Raw genomic sequence first — 23,474 nt, 5'->3', positions numbered from 1 at the left:
AGCTCCCATATAAGACCCGCTTCCGAAAATCACTTTAACGTGCATAAATCGCTTAAAAATGTTGGTATACACACAAAATTCAACATAGTTAACTTTAATATAGACATAAATCACGCGACCTAATTTTATGGTGATCGGTCCATAATTGGTCATAGCTCCCATATAAGGCCCACTTCCAAAAATCACTCAAAAATATAAATTATTGATATTTTAAAAGAAAAATATTTTTACTCATTTACTTGGTGTAGGGTATTATATGGTCGGGCTTGACCGACCATACTTTCTTACTTGTTTTTTATTGAAATGATGCAAAATTTAGTTAAATTAATTCCAGTACCAAAAATAACTAAAATGTTTAACCCTTAGTTGTTCGAATTTCCAAAAACTACCAAATTTATATTTGTTACTTTTTAATAAGATAAGAAATATATCTTGAATTTTATTTCTATGAGTATTGGTTTAAAAGATATATGGGTTAGTAAAAGAAGTACCAAAATACAGTTTTTACCCGTTATCTCTCTCAAAAAGATCGAATTTAAAAAAAATACCAAAGAAAGGTCTGCTAATTTCTTAAGTAGAATATATGCCTATTACATTTAGTTTGTATATATATTAGTTAAGAAGGTTATGACTCTTAAACCTTCGAATTTCCAAAAGTCTCTTCTTAAGGTAGGATCACACGATTGCCGCAATGCACCAATTATTGGTCTATTTTATACGTCAATCATGTGATTTCACAACTTATTGGCTCATATGTCAAACCACAACAATATTGTGCTTATTTGGCCCAATCAAATGCAACCCTGGTACGGCAATCATGTGAATGCTTGATAGGCAACATGCACCAATAAAAAAGTTAAAAATACACCAATATTTATTGTGTTCTAGTGCGGCAATCAAAGAAGACAATTAGCGCCAATATTAATTTTTGTAAATGAAATATTGTTTTTGTCAGCCACTCTCTGACCCACATACATCTTTTAACATTTCTTTATTAATTTTTTTATATGATAATTAAGGCCGACGCAATTTTCTTTTTTTATTTAACAAATATTTTTTTCAAAAATAGATTGTTTTTACATTTATGTAAACAAAACAAAATTTAAAATCTAGCACAACAGCTGTTTCTCTGAGTTGCCGTAAACTAGAACAATCGTGTGACTGAAATGCGACAATTATTGCCACTAAATCGCTTTGCGCCAATTTACGACAATCAAATTTATATAAAATGAAGCAATCATGTGACTGCAGAGAATTTGATTGGGACAATTTCTTTATTGGGCCCCAATTCAGCACAATAAAAATTGTATTAAATTGGTTCATTGCGGCAATCGTGTGATCCTACCTTTAGTGAATCCACATGGAACAGAGGAGCGTATAAACCATGTTTCATGTCTCTACCTTTTGTAGTTTGGGATCGTCGATGTTGAATCAGTTAGTCACTCAGTAACGTTACTATTTTATATATTTATACATACAGTGAGCCTCAGTATACACCAACAAATATTCGATTTTTTTTTTTCAAGATAATGAAAATCCTAAAATTTATTCATCGATTAAAATTTTAATATTTCGGTTTTTTGGAGATTGAGTTGCATAATAGATTCGGTTGTGAAAAAAAGAGATTTAAGTCCGACTATAATGATTTTCATGATCACAAAAAAAATCAAAAAATTCGCAGGTGTTTACTCACTTTTGAGGCTGTGTGTATATGTTTCCATGAACAATATATTTATGCATATTTTTGCACCTTAATTGCCATAAATTATCTCCCCTTTTTTTAAAGAAAAAAATAAAACAAACGAAAACATTTTATTTTATAATTAATGATAATGTTACGGTAATAATCGCAAATATAAATCACAATTTTATCTCACTTTCTTTGTGGCGTTTGCTTTATTTTTAGGTCAGAATTTATGAAATACATATTTCCAAACGCCACAATATTTAAAGGAATTTCTATTATTTTACTAAATAATACACACATAAATTTAAGAAAATAACAAACTAAAATTTTTACTTTTCCCTTTCCCCAACCAAAAACAAAATTTGTAATTTATTGTATTTAGTTGTTTCATTATTATTTTATGAAATTTTAATAACATTTTATTTCCAAAGGAAAGATCTTAACTGTCAACCCTTATCAGTGGCACAAAAAAACATGAGACAAATTTTTAAGCGAGAAACTTTTAACAGCAAAAAATCTACAAAATAATGAAAGATGTCAACATCGAAAATATCCATTAACAACTAATTGAATGCGAGAGAGACATTGGTCTATTTTTAAATATTAGAATTTTTCTAACCAGACATACAGTGTTTTAAAGAAAAAATACTTTGGACACTTTTCCAAACATTCAACTAATAGGTCAACCTGCTTAGGACACACACATGTTAAAATAACTAATTACATAGCTAATTATGTAACTAGTACCTAAATAATAAGGACTGAGATGGAAAAAACCTTAAAACACGTCTTTCTTCAAAACTTTTAACCGAAGTATTATTTGATTTTTTGAAATGATAGACGAGAAAAAGGTGCGCATTAAAATTATGAAATATTTTCAAAAAAACCCAACTTGGTCCTTCAAAAAGTTGGCCACACAATCAAAGGTCTGCCGTCAAACTGATTCCAGTGTTATTAAACAGTATCGGAGAGCTTGTCCGTTGATAGAAAACCTGGTTCAAGTAGAAAGAATGGTCCACATGATGTTTCTCAAGCCAATAAATAGAAAGCATTTTCAAAAGAGCTCTCAACACATTCCGTAGGAAGGCGGTCCGGTTAGCTCAGTACTCGGTCTATTTGGTACGAAAAGTTAAAGATAAAGCAGGCTTAAAAACAAACAAGGCTCAAAAAGTTCTTGACAGGAACTCTGCTAGAAATTTAGAGGCCAAAGGCAAAGCACGGAAATTTAAGTCAAATTTTATAAAAAACAAGTAAGAAAGTATGGTTGGTCAAGCCCGACCATATATAGTACCCTATACTAAAACATTTTTCTTTTAAAATTTCAATAATTTATATTTTTGAGTGGTTTTCGGAAGTGGGCCTTATATGGGAGCTATGATCAATTATGGACCGAAATTGGGTCGTGTGATTTATGTCTATATGAAAGTTAACCATGTTGAATTTTGTGTGTATACCGACATTTTTAAGCGATTTATGTACGTTAAAGTGATTTTCGGAAGCGGGTCTATATTGGAGCTATGACTAATTAAAGACCGATCGTAACAAAATTTGGTGACATGAATTTTGTATATATAAAACTTATTTGGAGCGTGATTTGTGGAGATACATATATAAATTAAACATTTATGACCGATAAAGTCCAATTTCGGAAGGACATTTGTATGGGGGCTAGGTGAAATAATGGACCGATTTCAGCCATAGGCTTGGTCCTTGGGTCGAAAAAGTAATACATACCAAATTTTATCGAAATATCTTCAAAATTGCGACAGCCAGGCATCCAGAAGGACTGACCGTCATCGTTTAATCTACTCAGAAAGTGATTCTAAGTCGATCGGTATACTTTAAGGGTGGGTGTTAGACTAATATTTTTGACCGTTACAAACACCTGCACAAACGTATTATACCTTCCCCACTATGGTGGTGTAGGGTATAAATATACCTCCTGGATAATGGCTGACGAAACGTATGTTCCGGAAAATTTTCGCAGCTTCCGGATCAATATTTTTATGTTGCTGATGCTTGAGGAAATGTTGTAGAAAAGCTTAGGACCCAAAAGCAGAAAATTTTCCCAAAAAGTTCTTGGTATGGCAAGTAATAAGCAGTTGAGGCTAAAAAGCCAAACATTTGTTACAAAGAGCTCTATAAATGCCGAAATTTACATCAAGAAATGTTTACAAAAAAAGGCTGCTTCGATTCATAAGACTTTTTAATGTGTCCACTTATTTTTGGCCTGATTTGGCATACTGTCACTATGGTAAGGAAGGTCTTGAGTGGTACAAGAACAATAATGTGCTATTTCTACCAAGAGAGGCAAATCCTCCGCCAGTTTAGAGATATTGGTCTGTCTTTCTGTCCGTCTGTTGAAATAAATTTTCTGAAGACCCCAGATATCATCGTGATCCAAATCTTCAATAATTCTGCCAGACATGCTTTCGAGAAGTTTGCTATTTAAAATCAGCAAAATCGGTCCGCAAATGGCTGAGATATGGGGAAAAAAATAGGACAACCTCGATTTTTAACCTATTTTTGACCTATATCTGGATTACCAAGTCATTAATATAGACAAAATGGATATCTAATTATAGATATTTCAAAGACCTTTGCAACGACCATAGTAATTTGGACTACAATGGGTCAAAATCGGAAAAAATATTTTTTAACCCGAATTTTTTTTTCACCAAAAAATTAAAACACAAAAAATTTTTTTTTTATATTTAAAAAAAAAATTTTAAGTTTAAAAAAAAAAATTAAAATAAGAATTCCAAGAAAACAAATTTAACAAAAAATGAAAGAAAAAAAAATAACTGGAAAAAAAATTTGTTTACCTAAAAATATTTAAAATTTGTATTTTGAAGTATAATTTGGTGAAGGGTATATAAGATTCGGCACAGCCGAATATAGCTACCTCTCTTACTTGTTTTTTATTAACATTTATGTATGTTAAGATTTTTTCGATCTTACTCCTTAGTTCGGAACAGCCATCGGGAACCACTGGGCGTTTATTGTGAATTCATTGCTGAGTGTGCTGTTGCCGTTCTTGTTGGGTTTTTTGTAAAAAGTACAACCGAATTGATTACCATTTTGTGGTTGAGATAATTCATGGTAAATAATAATTAATAAATTCCTTTAAATTCTGTCTTTTTTCCCTTTAAGAATTTTAATAGATTTTCCTACAAAATTAAATTCAATTTATATTCAATAATAACATAAACCAAAACATAATAAATTGTTCAAATAACATAAATTAAATGCCACACATATTACAGCATATTTATGTGTTTATATTTATTAATAATAAATTATTTAATATTTTTATTTTGCATTTATTAAATCATAAAAACAATATGATGAAATTATTTGATGTCATACTTAAAAACACAGAGCCACATACATATTTAGATACAGATATACATACACACAAGCCAATAGATACAATTTAGTGTGACAACAAATAAACTATAAATAAATTCTAACATAAGTCATAGATTTATATCGAAATATGTAGTCAGTCAGTCACACATGCAGCGACATACATGTGCAAGTAAGTACATGCACAGATGTGTGCAGTAGTCGTTATTTAGATTTGTGCAAATTTATCGAAATATTTTAATATTCATATGAATTGTTTATACATGATAAATTTTTGGTTACAAGAAAAATCACATCCAAACGCATTATATATTTTTTTTTTGTCTAGATTCTCGTATAAATTTTAATATGTACGTATGATATTTGTTGACTGTACGTGGGCATGTTTTGATATTGACTGTTACAGAAATGCTATAAATAAAATAAAACTGAAATTTGAGAGATAGCTAGCTAGCCCTACATTTAGGCCTGTAGGTGTTTGTTAAGAAATGTAGAAAATTAATTTTAAAACACTTTAAAGTATGAAATAATTTGAAATGATTTTAAAAACAAATCTATATTTGTTTTCATTAACTAAAGTATGGGAACTTCTTCACTCTAAGAAGTTGGTAATAACTTTTAAACATGTAGGATGCAAAATATGTATGATATTATGCAATAACCCGATTTTTGTGACCTTTGACCTTCATTATGTCTCGATTTATGTTGACTTTTAATGTTTTGTTTAGTTTATAAAGATTTACCTTTCTTTCTAGCAAGTCCTAATAATTAGCTGCATCTAAAAAGCCATATTGATATTATTCCTTCATTATTTTTTCCATTTACTGTTAAGTTTTCTAAACTGACTACCTTAAGTCTGCTCTAAGTTCTAGAATATTGTGTTCAATTTTATAACATCCTGATATTAAAACTAATAATTTTCGTTCAAAGAATATAAATATAAGTACTTCAAACTAAAAAAAAAGTTTCATTAACAAACAACTAAACTTTTTTAGATTTAAAGTGTTCAAAATAAGTTGGTTTCACAATTTTATATTATATTTATGAAAACACAAGCGTTGTATGCGAAAGGGTAATGAATATTCTATAGAAATTTTAAGAATAATCCAGAAATGTGTGACAAAGGTGCATACTTTTAGGCTAATAAAATTAGCTACTTTAGGATGGGATTTACAATAGATGACGTATAATTTGAACGCGATTTTTGTTTTTAATGACTTATATGTCATTTTGAAGGGTACATATCTGTCATTTACCAAAAACACAACAAAGTTTTTTGCTTCGCAAATGTCGAATTTTGTACCAATAAAGCGTCATATGCGGGAAGTTTTGCTTTACATTTTTATTTAAAAAAAAGCGCCGCTGAAGCACAACGATTGCTCTCCAAAGCTTTTAGTGAATGTGTTCCAACGGTTTCAATGTGCGAGAGGTAATTTGTTCGGTTCAGAAGTAGAGATTTTGATACGGAAGACAAAGATCACCCAGGCCAGCCAAAAAAGTTTGAAAACCAGGAGGCGTTACTCCATGATGGTTGTTGTCAAACTCAACAAAACCTTGCGACATCATTGGGAACTATTCAAGGAGCAATTTGAAAAAGTTTTCAAATAGCAGGATTCATCCAAAAGCAAGGAAATTGGGCACCATACAAATTGAAGCCGAGAGACCTTGAAAGACGATTTTGCATGTCCCATATGATATAATTTTTGCATCAAATGGATTCATTACAATTACCCAATGCATAAGAGATCGTATGTGAAGCCCGACCAACCAGTCGAATCGACATCGAAGCCAAATATCGATATCGTTAAGGTAATGCTCTGTATTTGGTGGAACTAAAAGGGTCCCATCTATTATGAGCTGCTGGCCAGACCATCACAGGGAACGTGTGCCGAACACAACTGATTCATTTGAAGGGAATTTGCGGAATACCTTTCCCATGTTCTTTAACCCAATACCTTTCCACAGGCCAAAGATCTGCACAATTGGGTGGAATTACCAAATACTACATTATTGTTGTTGTACCACTCAAAACCTTTCTTATCATAATGATAGGATGCCAAATCAGGCCAAAAATAAGTGGACGCATTAAGAAGTCTTTTGAGTGGAAGCATCCATTTTTGTAAACATTCCTTGATGTAAATTTTGGCATTTATAGAGCTCTTAGTAACAAATGTTTGGCTTTTTTGCCGCAACAGCATATTGCTTGCCATACCAAGAACTTTTTGGTACAATTTTCTGCTTTTGGGTCATAAACTTTTCAACAACATTCCCTCGAGCATCAGCAACATAAAAATATTGACCTGAACATAAATGGACAGAACATACGATTTGTCATCCATTAGGCAGGTATATTTGTTTATAAAACTTGACTTCAATTTCCGTGCTCTGTCTTTGGCCTCTAAATTTTTACCATCATTTCTGTCAGGAACTTTTTGAGTCTTTTATGTTCTTAAATCTGCATTGGCTTTAACTTTTCGTACCAAATAGTCCGAGAACTGAGCTAACCGGACTGCTTTCCTACCGGATGTGTTGGGAGTAGGGTTCCTAATTCTCCGGACTTTTTTCTTTACCGGGAGGAAGGTAAAAAATCGTTTAATTTTTTAACACTAAATAAAACCAAATACCAGAAAATTTTTTTCGAAAAAATTGACTTATAATTGCAGCAGGGTTTTAAAGGAAGTATAAAATAACTATATTTGGTTGTACAATATTGGTGCAGCATAAAGTTTCTAATTTAATAATGGCATTTTATCGGTATTGTCACAGTCGTAGTTTTAATCAGTATAAAATCAATAAATTCTTTGTTTAATTAAAAAACTTAAGAATTTCGACTATGTTAAATCTATAAAACATAGTTAGAGACATTTTTCATATCTGATTGTAGATAAAAAAAATTTGAACCACTATTATTGTTATTACTTTCTCTAAATATGAATAATATTCATTGAATATCCCTAAATTTTAGGCATCTTAATAATTCCTTTAAGAATTAGATTCATTATTAATAACCAAATTTTTATGCTGTGGCTTTAGTTGAGTGAAAAAAATTTCGATTATTTCCATCGTAATTTCTTTGCTAACTGACTAACTGTTGCTAGAACCGAAAAAATCTACACAGAGAAAACAGATTCGTGATAGCAACCAAATTTGTTGCCAACCGAATGATTCGTTTGCACACATTGAATTTTTCGGTTCTATCAACAGAAAGTTAGTTGATTAGGAAGAATTTCAGTTGAAGCAACCAAACTTTTGTTATACTTTCTAAAATTTTGTAGCCACAATTGTAAAATTCGGTCACTAAGGTAGAATCATTCGATTAGCAACAAATTCGGTTGCTAGCATGAATCTGTTTTCTCTGTGTATGGATATAATGAAATGATTCAATTAGCAGCAAATTTCGTCATTGAAACGAATTAGAAAATTGTAACTTTTAGAAGAAAACTTATGAAGAAATTCCCGACAAACATTTCTCGAAAATTAACAAAAACATATTCCCGGAAAATTTTTCCCCGTATGAACCATAGTTGGGAGCTCTTTTGAAACTACTTTATATTTATTTGCTTTAGAAACAGGTTTTCTATCAACGGACAAGTTCTCCCTGTACTGTTTCATAACATTGGAATCAGTTTGACGGCAGACCTTTGATTGTTTGGCCAACTTTTTGTAGGACCAAGTTGGGTTTTGTTGAAGATATTTAATAATTTTAGTACGCAATTTTTTCTCGTCACTCATTTTAATCAGATAAACAGCAAGTGAACATAATTGACATTAAACATAATAACTGATATAATTTTCAAAGGACTAAAAAGCTAAAAGCTTTAACCCGGCAATTCCCAGTGTAACCTACAGGTGACAAAGATTAACGGTAGTTTTAAACATGGAAACAGATATCATTGATAAATAATGATATTTTTTATATACAGACAAGATCCTGTTTTATATCTGATTTTATTTTGGCAACGCTAGAATTTTATTAACTAGGGGATTTTTAAAAATCTTTAAGCAGTGTTTTTGATTTTAACATACTGATGTGTGTTTTATGATAAATAAGTTGTTATAAAAATGCCAAACGGTTAAGTATCACAATAATTTTGTTTAATAAATACTGCTAGATATTCAGGCTAACAATATCAACAAGTATTTTTAGAAAATTATTTTTTCTCTGCCCAGTGTCACCTATTGGTGACCCCCGCTATAAAATCGCAACTAGCTATATTTTTTTTTATTTTAAACTTATTTATAGTTTAAACTAGACGTATTTTTACTATTTTTAATAAAAACAAATTGTTTCTTCCTTTGGCGAGGGTATTTTAATAAAAACAAATTGTTTCTTCCTTTGGCGAGGGTATGGGAATTGCCGGGTTAAGGAATAACGTGTGCTATGGTTTTTTCAATCTCACTCCTTAGTTAGCAATCCTCAATGGAGAAAATAAATGGGTACTTTTTTCGTTTTTAGTACTTTTTGAACAAATTAATCATCATAATCAGGACTGGGTTTTTCAAACAAATGCTTGTTACCATTACTCCTCCCCCCCAAAAAGAATCACATCAACGTCCCTGTCATTTATAATGCAATCTAGACAAAAAACGTCAACCCAACATGCGCAACTCATAAAAAAAATACAAATGCAACATTTTTTTTTTGTTTAAAATTTGTTTGCATGAGTTTGTGTTTTTCCTCTAACATGTCTGCTATAATTTTGGCTGGCAGCCAAAACAAATTTGTAGTTCGTTCATTTGTTTTTTTCAGCTTTATTTTTTATTTTTTGTTTCTTTCATTTTTAACATGGTCTATTTGATATTTCTTTAACAGAGTGCTAGAGGTTTTCATTTTCCCAAATAAATAATGGGAAAATTTACGTGTTTGTATGAGTTTCAATGGCGTTTTTTTTTTGTTTGTGTGTGAGTTTATGAAACATTTTGCAACATTAATAAATAATAATAAAAAAGAGCTTTATAAATTATGAATCGTAATGAAATAAATACCCAAAAACACATAAAAACTACAAACATACAAACGTATATTTTCGCACTAAAATATATGAACGAGAAATGAAATTATATATATTGTATGAGTAGCTGGTTGTTAAATGGATTTTTCTTCATTTATTTCATGTTTTTTTTTTTCAATAATAAATTTTTAAACTACAGTTCTTGATAGTGTGTTGATACTCGTATCTATTTTTTTTTTAATAATATTTTGTTTGTTTTTCCTTGTTCTTTACTTAGGTTATGATACTGATGATGATGAGATTTTTATAATGAAAAAAATTGCACATATAAATCAATGAAATAAATATTTTCATCATCATGTTCATCAAATTTTATTAGTAAAGTATAATTTATGAGAGATTTTTTTTATTTGTTTGGTAAAGAAATTAATCAATTAATTAAATTATACAGCATTTATGTTTTTATATGTATTTAATGGTTATTATTATGTTTAAATGGTTTTAATTGATTTTATGTTTGAAAATTACAAACTCAATTCGTTAAAATGTTTTCAATACTAATTTTTCTTTTTATTTTTCATTTCAGAAAAATTATACAATTGGGTGTAATTGAGGAAGGCAGTTATGAAAAAGATGTACTCTTCTATGTCAACATTGGTGAACCCATTATGGCTCCAGGTAAGCTCATAATTATTCCATACTCACAGCACATTATTAAGCACTAGATTTATACGATTTATAAATTATAAGTAAACAGGCAGGGCTAAATGTTAAGAACCTAGATAGACAAAATTATAATCAATAACACCCTACATATACCAATATTTCTCAACTACCTATACATTCACACAAAACATAAAAATCTTCATTTCCTGTACCCAAAAATATTTATTTCTCATTTATTTTTATTAAACAAAAATTACCCATCAATACATTATTATTATTATGTTGATCCCTAAAGTATGCTCCATTTTTTTAAATAGTAAAACCCTTAAACATATACCTCCTCCTTGCTGCCACTTCTATTTATCATTATTATTTATTTAAAACATAATTTAAAAGTAAAAGAAAGATCGAATATTGGCTTGAGGTTATAAAAGATAAATTATTTGTTATCAAATACATTTAATTAAAGGTGCTTGCCCTTTTTTGTCTACCCTTCTATTTTTCTTGACATTTTCTTTTCCAAATTCATGCGTTTAAAAAACAAAACCTACAAAATATTGTCTAGAAAACATCATTAATCTATTTTGGTTGAAAACTTAATTAAACCAAAAAATATATACATATATTCATAATTATAATTATAAATATGCAAAAAGACAAAAAAAAAACATTTTATAATTATTATTACATTTGTATATTTCATCACCTTTTTCTCTCTCTTTTTTTACTTTCTTTCATACGTTTCCTTGGCTATTATCTTTTTATTTTATTTTGTCTTTCTTTTTTTCTCTCTTTAGTATCTACCATGAATTTCAGTAAAAATTAAATTTTTTATTAAACATTCATTTTTATTACATATTATTATACTATCTTGGCTAAATATTATAAACAAAACAAACCCGCCACCCAAAAAAAAAAAAAAGAAACAAAATGTTGTCATAAATGAGATTTTATTGAAAATTTGTGTGCTTAACTACTCTTAAGACATAAAAATTCATGCATACATTTTAATCTCATTTTTAATGAAATTTGTTCATTAAAAATACATTGTGTTAGAATGAAATGTGTAATGGGAAATGTTGTTAAAATTGTTGCGAGTTTTTAGAAATTCAATTTTAAATATTGTTGAAGTTACGCCTAAATTCGAATAAATTTTGGCAACCAAAAAAAATGTTGGTTTGAACAAAATATTTACATAATTAGTCTAAAAAGATCTTGTTTGCGAGTGATCGTGTATTCCCCACACAGATCTAATGGTCTATCTAGGTATACGAGAAGCATTATCAGAGTCTACCCACAGATTTTACCGTCCTCAACAATTGGAAGTCGTTTAAATATTCATTAGCGATTTCAAAGTTGCCTGACAATCTGTATATTCTAATATCCTCCTTCTATATTCGATAATACCTCAGTCAGTTTGCATTCCTTAGTATAGCTGATGATATTGTTCCCACCAAGTTGAACTAGCCCCAACTTCACCCAGCGAATAATATAGTTGTACAAGTTTACCATAACCGTTTCAACATTTTTAAAAGTTTTTTTTTAACAATATTATGGTCACTGTAATTATTAAAATTCCCATCATTGTAGCAATCATAAATATGATTGTGGTAAATAAATATATGCTTATGGTAATCATGTTCATGATGAATCATTATATCATAACATGTTGTAGCATAACATAGAGTATGATAACCATAGTCACAATATGGTGAAATATTATATCATAAACATGGTTGCCACAAACATATACACAATTACTACAATCATATATAATATTGATACAATGATGTGAATGGTAACTTAACATGTTATGGTAACCGGAATCATATTCATAATTACAGTGATTATAATACTGTTAAAAAACGTTTAAAAATGTTGAAATGGCTATGGTAGACATATACAACTATATCTATTCTCTGCGTGTTTCAAAGAAAGGTTGTCAATGTTGGCCGAAAGATAGTCGAGTGAAAAAATCTGCTGTATATACTAGTGCCTTCTACCATGTACTCATTTAATCTAATTTCAGATATCTGGTATTTGTTTACGGCTCCACCTACCATTTTGATTACGTTCCCATCGTGTTTACCATTTCCTCAGTAGCTACTTCTTTTACGTTTGCGATATATTGAATATCAATTTCTCGATCCGGTTCTGCTTTTAGTGTCTGTCATATAGATATGTTATCCCTTCAATATGAAAAATTCAGTTTTAAATGCCGATATTATTCACAATTCTCTGTGGTGAAACGTACATTTTCTCTACGCTTTTTCACCATATTTTCTTAAGAAAGGTACACGATCAGTTTTACCATGATTTTCACTCCTAGTGCCAATCCCATTATTATCAAGTTAGTAGCCAGATGTTTTCCAGATTCTGATGTAGATATTATTCACATACGAAACAGTTTTATAACCCATATAATCAAGATGTTATAACATGCGGCTAACCGGGAAATTGTAGCTGCTTTCTCTATTTTCACTTTCTAAAATTCTAAATACGAAAAATTCTATTTTTCCTTCGGGGATAAATAGGGAACACATCAAGGTTTCAAAAGCTGCTTTAAATTTTCTGATCCCAGCTTTGGGATTTTAGAACATGTGGCCCAAAGTTGAAATTTTGATTAAAAAAAAATAGGTCACATTCCGAAGGGGCTTTCAAGCTAACATATACTCTCAACATATTCTATATATGTATTTCGGTACTTCTATATATGTTTGGTCCTTTAGTCGATCAAAAAGCATCAGGAACAACATTTGTGATAAAAAAAGGCCATGAGATAAAACACACCTGCATTAAACACGAATAGCTAACTCTCCCGACCTTCAAACTTCTCTTTGCATTCGGTTCCTCTGTATAGCTCACGAATGAGGACAATTATTTTATGTAGGACAAAATAAATTATTTCAGGTCTATAGACTGTATCAAAGGAATTATGTTTTATAATAATAACACTGTCCAACAGCATTTTTGGAACAGAATAGCGACCCTATAATTCTGAAAGGGCATGTTGAGTAGAGCATTTTTGTAGAATAAACTTATAGTCCAGCTGGTCTGAATTAAAATATGTATATATATTTTTTGTAGATCTTCTCTAGGACTATTTATATTTTAAATATCAGCTCATTCGGATCATAAATTGATTTTTTGTGATTTTTTTAAAAAATGTGAGACCCAAGGTGGCGTGTAATCTTGCGAATTAAGCGTAAAGAGCTTTATTTACAACTTTGGTATCTTTGGTGACCCCCGCTGAAATTTTCCGGAAAAAATTTTCGTAGAATATTTGAATCCTTAAATGTCCTTTTTGAAAGGACTTTATTTGATTTTCTCAAAAAAAGGGTCAAATTGACCCCTAAAGAGAGGAGCTAAAGGGTTAAGATCTTCCACAAAAATGATCCCCATAAAATTCCATAATATAACTCTGACCATAAGAATTCTATCAGATATTAACTTACAACATTTTTTTCAGTTAGTATACTGCTCCCTTCGATCAAAAAATGAAAACTTTGACCCACTGTAAAAAAAATTCCGACCAGGTCTACTATAAGTTTATTCTACAAAAATGATCTACTCAACATGCCTTTTCAGAATTATAGGGTCGCTATTCTGTTCCAATCAAAAAGTCTCAATTTGTTGGACAGTGTAATCAAAGATGTAGTAAGTACCGCACATGATCTCTGTGTAGAGTATATAAATATCTATATCACTAAAAATAATTCCTAAGAAAATAGCAACAAATAACTGTCATTTCCCTATAACAACAACAAAACAATTTAACACAATGTCTTCAAGTCAACATTTATTGGAAATTCAATTTATTTAAAATTTTATAATTTCAAGTTCCCTTTTCAGAAAATCAGTCAGTCCCCTTTAAAATAAAATAATCTTAAAGTCATTAAAACACAATCACATAAAAACTTAATTATTTTGAAAACTATTTCAATTAAATTTCTCATTTGAAAATACTCAAAAAAGCAAAAGAAAAATAGTGAACAAAAAAGTGCAACTAAATGGAATTTGTGTTGATTTAAATTTTTGATTTGTTTAGTATTTATTTTGGTTAATTTTTTAATTATTTTATTAGATTAGTCATTTTTGTTGTATTATTATTTGAAATATTTTCGTTTTGTTATTTTTTTTTTAATTTATTACACTATTTTTATTAGCTAATTTGTTTATTGTATTCTTTTTTTTTTTGTTCCTTTTTGAATTTTCAAAACAACAAATTAGTTTTAGTTTTTAACACATTCCACAAAAGTTCCAACACAATTAAAAACAAAAACCCAACAATTTTAAATAAAACAAAAAAAACAAAGCATATTTAGTAATAAAATATAAAAGATGTGAAAAAACAAGCCGCCGTAGTTTATAGTTTAATTGAATGGATGGAAATCCGTGTAGTTTAGATTTGTTTAACGTTTCTATCAAAGTTCTTTATATATTTTTTAGTTTTTGGTTTGTTAATTTTAATTCTTAATTTTTTCAGTTTTTATTAGTATTTTAATATTGATGTGATTGTGTGTGTATAATTTAAGCAAAAACCAAAAAAAAAAAAAACAATAGTTAGTAATTAATCATGTGTGTGGTTGTATTAACACCTGGTATTTTTACCCCAAATTTAATTTAAAGAACACTCAACATGTTGCCGCTCCAATATAATTTTTTTCCCCAAGCAAAGGAACAGCTTTTGAAATTGTAATTTTTTTAATAGACCACAGGGAAGCTATAAACAGGCATGAACATTGAGAGTTCAAAGTTCAAAATTTTTGTATTACAAATTTTAAGAAAATTTGAAAATTATTTAAAATGTTTAATAAATCATTCAATTTTCACACCTGTTTCTTCTCCCCTTTAGGTTTAGCTAAGTAGTTTAGCTCCAGTTAATAAACCCATGTTTCAATCCTCTGCTCAAGCTTCCTCGTAAATAATCCTTTTGTTATAAGTTTAAATATACCTTTAAATAAGGGAAAACCAATAAGCACTCCATATTAATTTCCAAAAAGTTGCATTAATTCATCGTATAATTTTTCATCATTTCTTTCCTGTATCCTTTACTCCTTTATTATAAAATCATTAAAATGCTAATTATTTTAAACATTCATTCATCAACATTTTACTATTTAAACTCACTGGTATAGAAAACTGATAATGCTGATTTAATTAGATAGTAATGAAATTTTAGTAAAATATTTTAGATCTGATATCAAATGGAAATGAAATTGCATGGTTTGCTTTGAAATAGAAACAGAAAAATGTTTAGTAATTTATATAAACGTAACTGCTATATTATTCGCAATAAACGTTTCGGCTATATATTTTCTTCTCGTAGTTTTCCATACATAATATGTATGGATTTTCAATTTATGTTTTGCTATTGGCTTTAATAATTTTCTGAATGTATAAATATCGGTAAAAGAATTTTATGTGGAATATTAACAGTAGTTCAATTACAATCAACAACCGTACGAAAAAATCTAAGCGTACATAAGAAAATTTGCATGTCTGTCTTACAGACATTTTTCTTATAGAAAATATGTCTGTCTAACAGACATATTTTCTGTCTAACAGACATTTTTCTTATAGAAAATATGTCTGTCTAACAGACATTTTTCTTATAGAAAATATGTCTGTCTAACAGACATTTTTCTTATAGAAAATATGTCTGTCTAACAGACATTTTTCTTATACAAAACATGTCAGTCTAACAGACATTTTTCTTATAGAAAACATGTCTGTCTAACAGACATTTTTCTTATAGAAAACATGTCTGTCTAACAGACATTTTTCTTATAGAAAACATGTCTGTCTAACAGACATTTTTCTTATAGAAAACATGTCTGTCTAACAGACATTTTTCTTATAGAAAACATGTCTGTCTAACATACATTTTTCTTATAGAAAACATGTCTGTCTAACATACATTTTTCTTATAGAAAACATGTCTGTCTAACAGACATTTTTCTTATAGAAAACATGTCTGTCTAACAGACATTTTTCTTATAGAAAACATGTCTGTCTAACAGACATTTTTCTTATAGAAAATCTGTCTGTCTAACAGACATTTTTCTTATAGAAAATCTGTCTGTCTAACAGACATTTTTCTTATAGAAAACATTTTTCTTATAGAAAACATGTCTGTCTAACAGACATTTTTCTTATAGAAAACATGTCTGTCTAACTGACATTTTTCTTATAGAAAACATGTCTGTCTAACTGACATTTTTCTTATAGAAAACATGTCTGTCTAACTGACATTTTTCTTATAGAAAACATGTCTGTCTAACTGACATTTTTCTTATAGAAAACATGTCTGTCTAACTGACATTTTTCTTATAGAAAATATATCTGTCATAATTCAGTTTTCTTATAGAGCTAGAGATTTGTTAATTGTTAAATTCTGAATTATTAAAATGAAAATATCTTGCTTATCTACAATATTTTATCGATATTTATTTCTCAGAAATCGTTTATGACTTCCAAGTCATAATTCCACCATCAACATTTTAAGCCAAGTCTGTCTTGCGAAAATTTCACCCACATCTTTCGAAATATAAAACCCACAATCCAAACCTTAAGCTATGCAACATATTTGTCCATACATTGCAATCATTACAAATTCCCCTAAAAAATAAAAAAGTTAGATTTAAACTAGTTTTAAATATTTTTTTGAATTTTGTTTAGTTTAATTTAAAACATTTTCATATGAATCTCTAAACCAATAACCACCAATCATTTAGGCTTAAGAAATCCATCATTTTAATTTAATTTACTAAATCCTTTAAACATATTTTATTTAGTTTTTTCTCAAATTCCTCAAACAACATAAAAAAATATTCCCATTTTTTTATCCTTCAACAGATAATAGATCTAATAAAAAGGATGCATTTGTATTTTTTAACAAATTTTTGGGTACGTAAACATCAATCAATATAGTTTTTTTTTAATGAAAAAAAAAAATATTTAAACTATTTTAATAATTTCTTTTTAAAATATAAAAATGTTTTAAATATGTGAATACTCTAATCGTATTAATAAATACTTCTTCTCTGTCTAATTTTTGTAACTCCTACAAACTTAAAATCTTTTATATTTTATTACTCGTTTAATTCAGTGTCGTCATTTTGTCCTACTTTTTTCTGTTTTAATGTTTGTACTACTATTTAATACTATTTTTACATACTACTTGGTTGTTTATTTCTTTTTTAATAATTTATTTCACTATATTTCTCTATATTAAAAAAATAATAATAATTAAAAACTGGTGTTTAGTTAATTTCTCAATTTTATATTTAAAATTTATTTCTCTAATTAGAGTTAAAGAATTTACTAGTTTACTAAAATTGCATCAAAACATTAACTTTAACTAAATTACACTGTGCTTCAACGTAACAATAAAACACTTGTCAAGTGTTTTTTTGTAATTATTAGGTCTGGTTGAGAACTGTTTAAAGCATTTAAAATATTTGCTAGATAACTTTTAAATCTGTTATTATGTTTAATATGTTTTTTTAAGACTTCAGGAACTTAAAAAATCTAACATTGCAATTTCTTACCGGATTTTAAAATTCTAAAATGATATTGAAAGAAAAATTATGTTTATTTTAAATAAAAATTATGTGTTATTTTATTTAATATATAAAAAAAAAAATCCTAAAATATTCTGAATAAAATAACAAGAAACCATAGGTCTAAAATCAAATCCTATCTTGCGCATTTCGACTTTTATCCAGAAAAAACTATTAAAAAAATGTATATACTGAAATATCATTGAATAAAAGTCAAAATGCGCAAGATAGGATTTTATTTTAGACCTATGGTTTCTTGAGGAAACTTTCTTAGAATTTTCCGTAGATTGCGTTTCTGATTTTTTTACTTTTTTATCGTCCATACAATTCGACCCGGCCTAATGTATGTATTTCTATTCAAGCTGTGATACCTTTTCTGAACAAGAAAATTTCAATTTCAGCAGACAATCAATACAAATTATTAGCCTTTTTATTTTGTTTTACAAGAAATTGTTAATTATCGATTTAGAATCGAATTCAAAGCCAGCTTAACTGCAAAAATCTAAATTTGGTAAGCCTACTTTGTGAAATTTTAAAAAAAGTGGGCGTAGTCAAAAATTTTATTTTTATTGCGGTATTTTGTCATTCCATATGTAACATTTCGAAATGTTGATCGTAGAATCTGTTAAGAAATTACTGCACTACGATTCGTCTAAAGATGATGGTAACAAAAAAACATAATTTTTTGCCATAACTCTGGATTTTGGGTGTATTTTTAAAAACAACTTATTGATCTAAATACTCAACCAGGCCTACAACCTTCAATACGTTACTTAACAAGAATTTGTAACTTGTAGCACAGTGTTATTAATATTTAAATACAATTAATAAGTAACACAGGTCTACAAAGATTTTGGTGCCGAAAAAAAAATAAAATTAATTTTAACTATTCAATGAAACGTGTACCTTTGAGAAATTGAAGGGGTAAAAATAAAAATAAACGATTTTACAACATTTTATTTTATATTCATATTAAATGCAAGATTTTTAAAGTTAATTAAAAAGCCCATAACTAATTTCTAGTAATTTTCAGTCTTCTGATTTCCTAAGAATTTTCTAAATCGTTCATTGAATGTATGAAATCTTTCATTAAATGTCTTTATTGGCCAACAAAACTAATAGCTTTTAGATTTTCTTTAGTGCTGTTTCACATTCGTCAAGTTTACTTTAGCCTGTCTTGAGTTTATAGTACAGAGAGGAAGAAAAAAAGAAAAATCTTTCCGATCTCATCTCCTCTCTCATCTACAAACTCAGGACTTGAGTAAGTAAACTTGACATGTGTCAACCAGCTCTTACTCCTACCTGGAAAATTTCTTGAAAGTAAGGCAAATCATGGACCACTGGCTACATAAGTCCCAATTTTATGTGTAATGAAGGCAAAATTATATCTCGGGTTTATAATATTTTGTTTTCCAACCGTCATGTTTTCCCTCCGATGCACAGTGGGGCAGAATCGAAATTTTTTGGAAATAAATCTAGCATTTCTAAACGGCTGGTCCGATCGGGATAAAATTTTAGGTGGGCGTAGCCAAGGAGCATTCGAGTTTATGTTATTAAAATGGGCCATACAAATGCTTTTAAACACGTGGCATTTTTTTGTTTCCAATCCGATTTCAAAGATTTTAATATTTTTGAAAAGCTAGGTCTTCAAAAGACATGCTTGCGTGTGCTATTTATCTCTTCTAATTTTTAAGTTATAGGCATTTAAAAAAAACTTTCTTTAAGAACATATAACAATTTTATGTTTTTCTGTAAGGTATCTTTATGGAGAACATTTTGGTATAAAAACATGTACAATTTTTGAAATATTTCGCCCCTACGCCCTTCGGAATTTGACCTATTTTTTATCAAAAATTCAACTTTGGGCCACATGTTCTAAAATCGCAAAGCTGGGATCAGAAAACAAAAAGCAGTTTTGGAAACCTTTATGTGTTCCCTATTTATCGCCCCGAAGGAAATGTGGACCCTATAGGCAAAATTGTAAAAAATACCATTTTTGGAATTTTCGCTCCAATTTTTAGGAATTGCGGGATTGCCTTTGACCTTTTGACAAGTTTTTTAAATAAAGATTTTAATAAATAAAGATTTTATTACATATTACATATTCATTGGGTTTCTAACACTAAAATTTATATCAAAATTTCAATATGATTGCATATATTAGGAACAATTTGATCCACATTTATTCCGAGCTATATTGTTTTGTTTAGATAAGTTAATTTATGGTCTTACAAAAAAAATATGCCACTACAAAGCTAATACAAAACCTCTAATGGTATTTCGGCACCAAAATTGCGTTCTTTATTTGTTGACCTGTATAATTACTATAATGGTTCTATACATATAACAACAGACTTATTGTGACAATGAACTTTGAAACCAACCATAGTTTTCAGTTGAGGTTATAAAATTTCTAAACTGAACATTTGTTGCTACAAGCGAAAAAAAACTAAAATACCATACCCCATATTCATAATTACTTTTTTAAATTTATCAAAGGTTAATAAAACCAAATAAAAAATTTGTTTATAAAACTTTGTTAAATTTCAAAATTTATTATGAATGTGGTCTTTGAAATTTAGTTTTCTTTGTGTGCACAACTAAAAATCTGTGTTTTTAATTTATATTATTTTAACTTATTTATTATACATATTTATGTAAACTGGTGTTGTCCCCTACTTAATATTTGTTTGGTAACTGGTCTCTATATTAAATATTTCTACTATTATTGGCCTTCTATGTGTATACATATCAATATTGTTTTCTTTAGAATTTAAATGTTGTCTACGTTTTGCTATTCGAAAATAAATTTTGTTTTTTTTTAATTAGACCAAGAAAAAAGGAAAACAGAAAAATCTTATTGATGTTTACAAAAAAAAATTTACTTTACATTTTTATTTATTTCTCCTCACATTTGTACAAATTCATCTATTTTATTTTTTTTTTCATAAAGAAAAAGGCATTCTTAATAAATAATATTATATTAAAATGTAATTATGAATTAATGTTTAAAAATCCTTTAAAATTATAAGAAAATTAAAAATTTACATAAATACAATAGTAATAGCTGATTTCATCAATAGAGGATTCGAAGGACCATTTCAGTTTCAGGAAATCTAAGAAGAACCTAAGCTGTTAAAAAATTATATTGGGTGTATGACTTAAAAGTGAGGGATTTTCAAATGCTTTGCTTTTTAAAACATATGTACAATATAAATTTATTAAAATTGTATTGGCCATTGTTTGGATGCCAAAAACGAATCAGCCCAAAATCTGATACTCTGTTCCAAAGTGAAGCGTATCCCAGAGAGAGTGTTCTGGACTATAAGGTGGGTGAGGCAAAACTTCCCAATCACTTATTTCTAAATAGTTTTTAATATGTATTACAACCTGTAGCCGAGCTATGAAATGTGAAATATTATGGTTTCATTTCTGGCGTTTTTCAGTCAATGCTCGCCTCAAACGAATCAGTAGTTTCTTTCAGTACAGGTTCCCAGTGATGGTCTGACCAGATTTCAGCAGCTCATAAATGGAACCTTTTGCTCCCACCAAATACAAAGAATTAGCGCCAAAGATATTTGGTTTTAGTGGCGATTCGGCTGTTTGGACGGGCTTCACATACGATTTCTTACGTTTCGGGTTATCGGTAATAGCGTTCAAGCATCATTTCAGACACGCAAATTGTCTCTCATGGTCCCCCGGCTTCATATCGTATGGTATCCAATTCCCCTGCTTTTGAAATTGTTGCTTGAGTAGCTCCCAATTAGAGATTTTCACTGGAATTCTCGGGACGGAAATTCCGCAGAATTTTCTATGCCGGGAAATTGTGCGAGAATTCCCGGGAACTTGACTTTCTCTAAAAGAAGCTTAAAGCTCCAAAACAAATGCAGAATATTCATACAACAAACAAGATTTAACCAAAATTGATCAATATATGTCCCAACCAGCTATATTTTCTCATTTTTATATCCATGCCAACAGGGATTTGTCCTGCTCTTTCCAGTAGACTGACAATGCTGATAGTTTGAGGCCATCATAGTCTTAAAATGTATCGGAGACATCTACTGATGATGTTTTGTAACTTTTTCGTTGATTCATTTGTTACAAACCATGTCTCGCAGCCGTACAGGAGAAATGATTTAACACATGAATCAAAAAGCCATATTTTAGTTAATTGAATTGGACAGCCACATCGTCTGTAGCATTGCAAAACTGGCCTTAGCATTTTTCAAACGGGTTTTCATATCGCTTTTGGTACCACCTTCCACATTGATAACACTTCCAAGGTATTCAAACGTGGTATTCTGTATATTCTGCCTCATTACCTTCATCTTTCCTATGTTAGCCTTTAATCCAACTTCTATTGACTTGTCGGTTAGGGTTGTTAAGAGCTCCTGCATCTCAGATTTGGTGTTACATAAAAGAAGTACATCGTCCGCATATTCAAGATGACTTAGCTCTTCCACAACAGTCCAATATTCTATGCATCCATTTCATCAAATAATACAACCATCACGGTGATAAATAGTAGGAGGAGTGAAATTAAAATAAAATGGTCCTTCGAATCTTTGAACATCAATAATTTAAAATACAAAACTAAAATATTATTAAGATTGCCTTTTTCATTAATTTCTCATTAGAAATAACTACCTTACTACTCGTAATCGTCTTCCTCTTATGTATTTCTCGTCATATTTATTTCCTAATTTATAACACTAATTTATTCCTACTAATTTCAAATTGTGTTACTAATTAATCTTTCAAATATATAGCTAAATTGTATTGTGTGTGAATATTTTTGAACACAATACGCCTACACTAATTACTCGTATTTACTGTTGTATGTAAAATCACGTCTTTATTACTGTCTTTGTTATTACTTGTATGTAGATATTTAATTAAGCTGAAATCAATTAATAAAATTAATCAATATTTTGTGTATCTATTTTTTTTTTGCAATTTTTCACAGGCAAACGTAGTGAGTTTCACCACAAAAAACAAAAAAGCAACGCACTTACCAATAAATAAAATAAAAAGCTTAAGTTTTTTTAATTTTTGATTTTAAAATTATCGTTTCTTTTCTCACTAACTTGCATTTACTTTTTTTGTTTTTATATAACACTAATTTTCACTATGAAACACTTTTCTTTTAATTTGTTGTTTGTTTCCGTTTCCGTTTATTTTTATTTAAATTTATTTATTGTCTGTAGCTAATTTTATTTTGAAAAAGCAGCA

At 29.0% G+C, this 23,474-nt stretch overlaps 1 protein-coding gene across 4 annotated transcripts in view; it reads left to right on the top strand.

Annotated features, from left to right (window-relative positions):
• The window catches only part of Calx (sodium/calcium exchanger 3), a 348,920-nt gene that overhangs the window by 280,984 nt on the left and 44,462 nt on the right, over positions 1-23,474 (top strand). For 3 of the 4 annotated variants that reach the window (XM_065515313.1, XM_065515311.1, XM_065515312.1), the window contains 2 exons: positions 10,595-10,686; positions 17,533-17,583. In XM_065515313.1, coding sequence (XP_065371385.1) covers positions 10,595-10,686; positions 17,533-17,583 — 143 coding nt within the window. The remainder of the gene's footprint in view (positions 1-10,594; positions 10,687-17,532; positions 17,584-23,474) is intronic. The other variant, XM_065515314.1, reaches the window with a different exon arrangement.

Source organism: Calliphora vicina, chromosome 1 (assembly GCF_958450345.1).
Source record: "Calliphora vicina chromosome 1, idCalVici1.1, whole genome shotgun sequence".
Classification (NCBI taxonomy): Eukaryota; Metazoa; Arthropoda; class Insecta; order Diptera; family Calliphoridae; genus Calliphora; species Calliphora vicina.
Note: the sequence above shows the minus strand (reverse complement) of the source record. Positions and strands in the feature narration are given on the sequence as shown.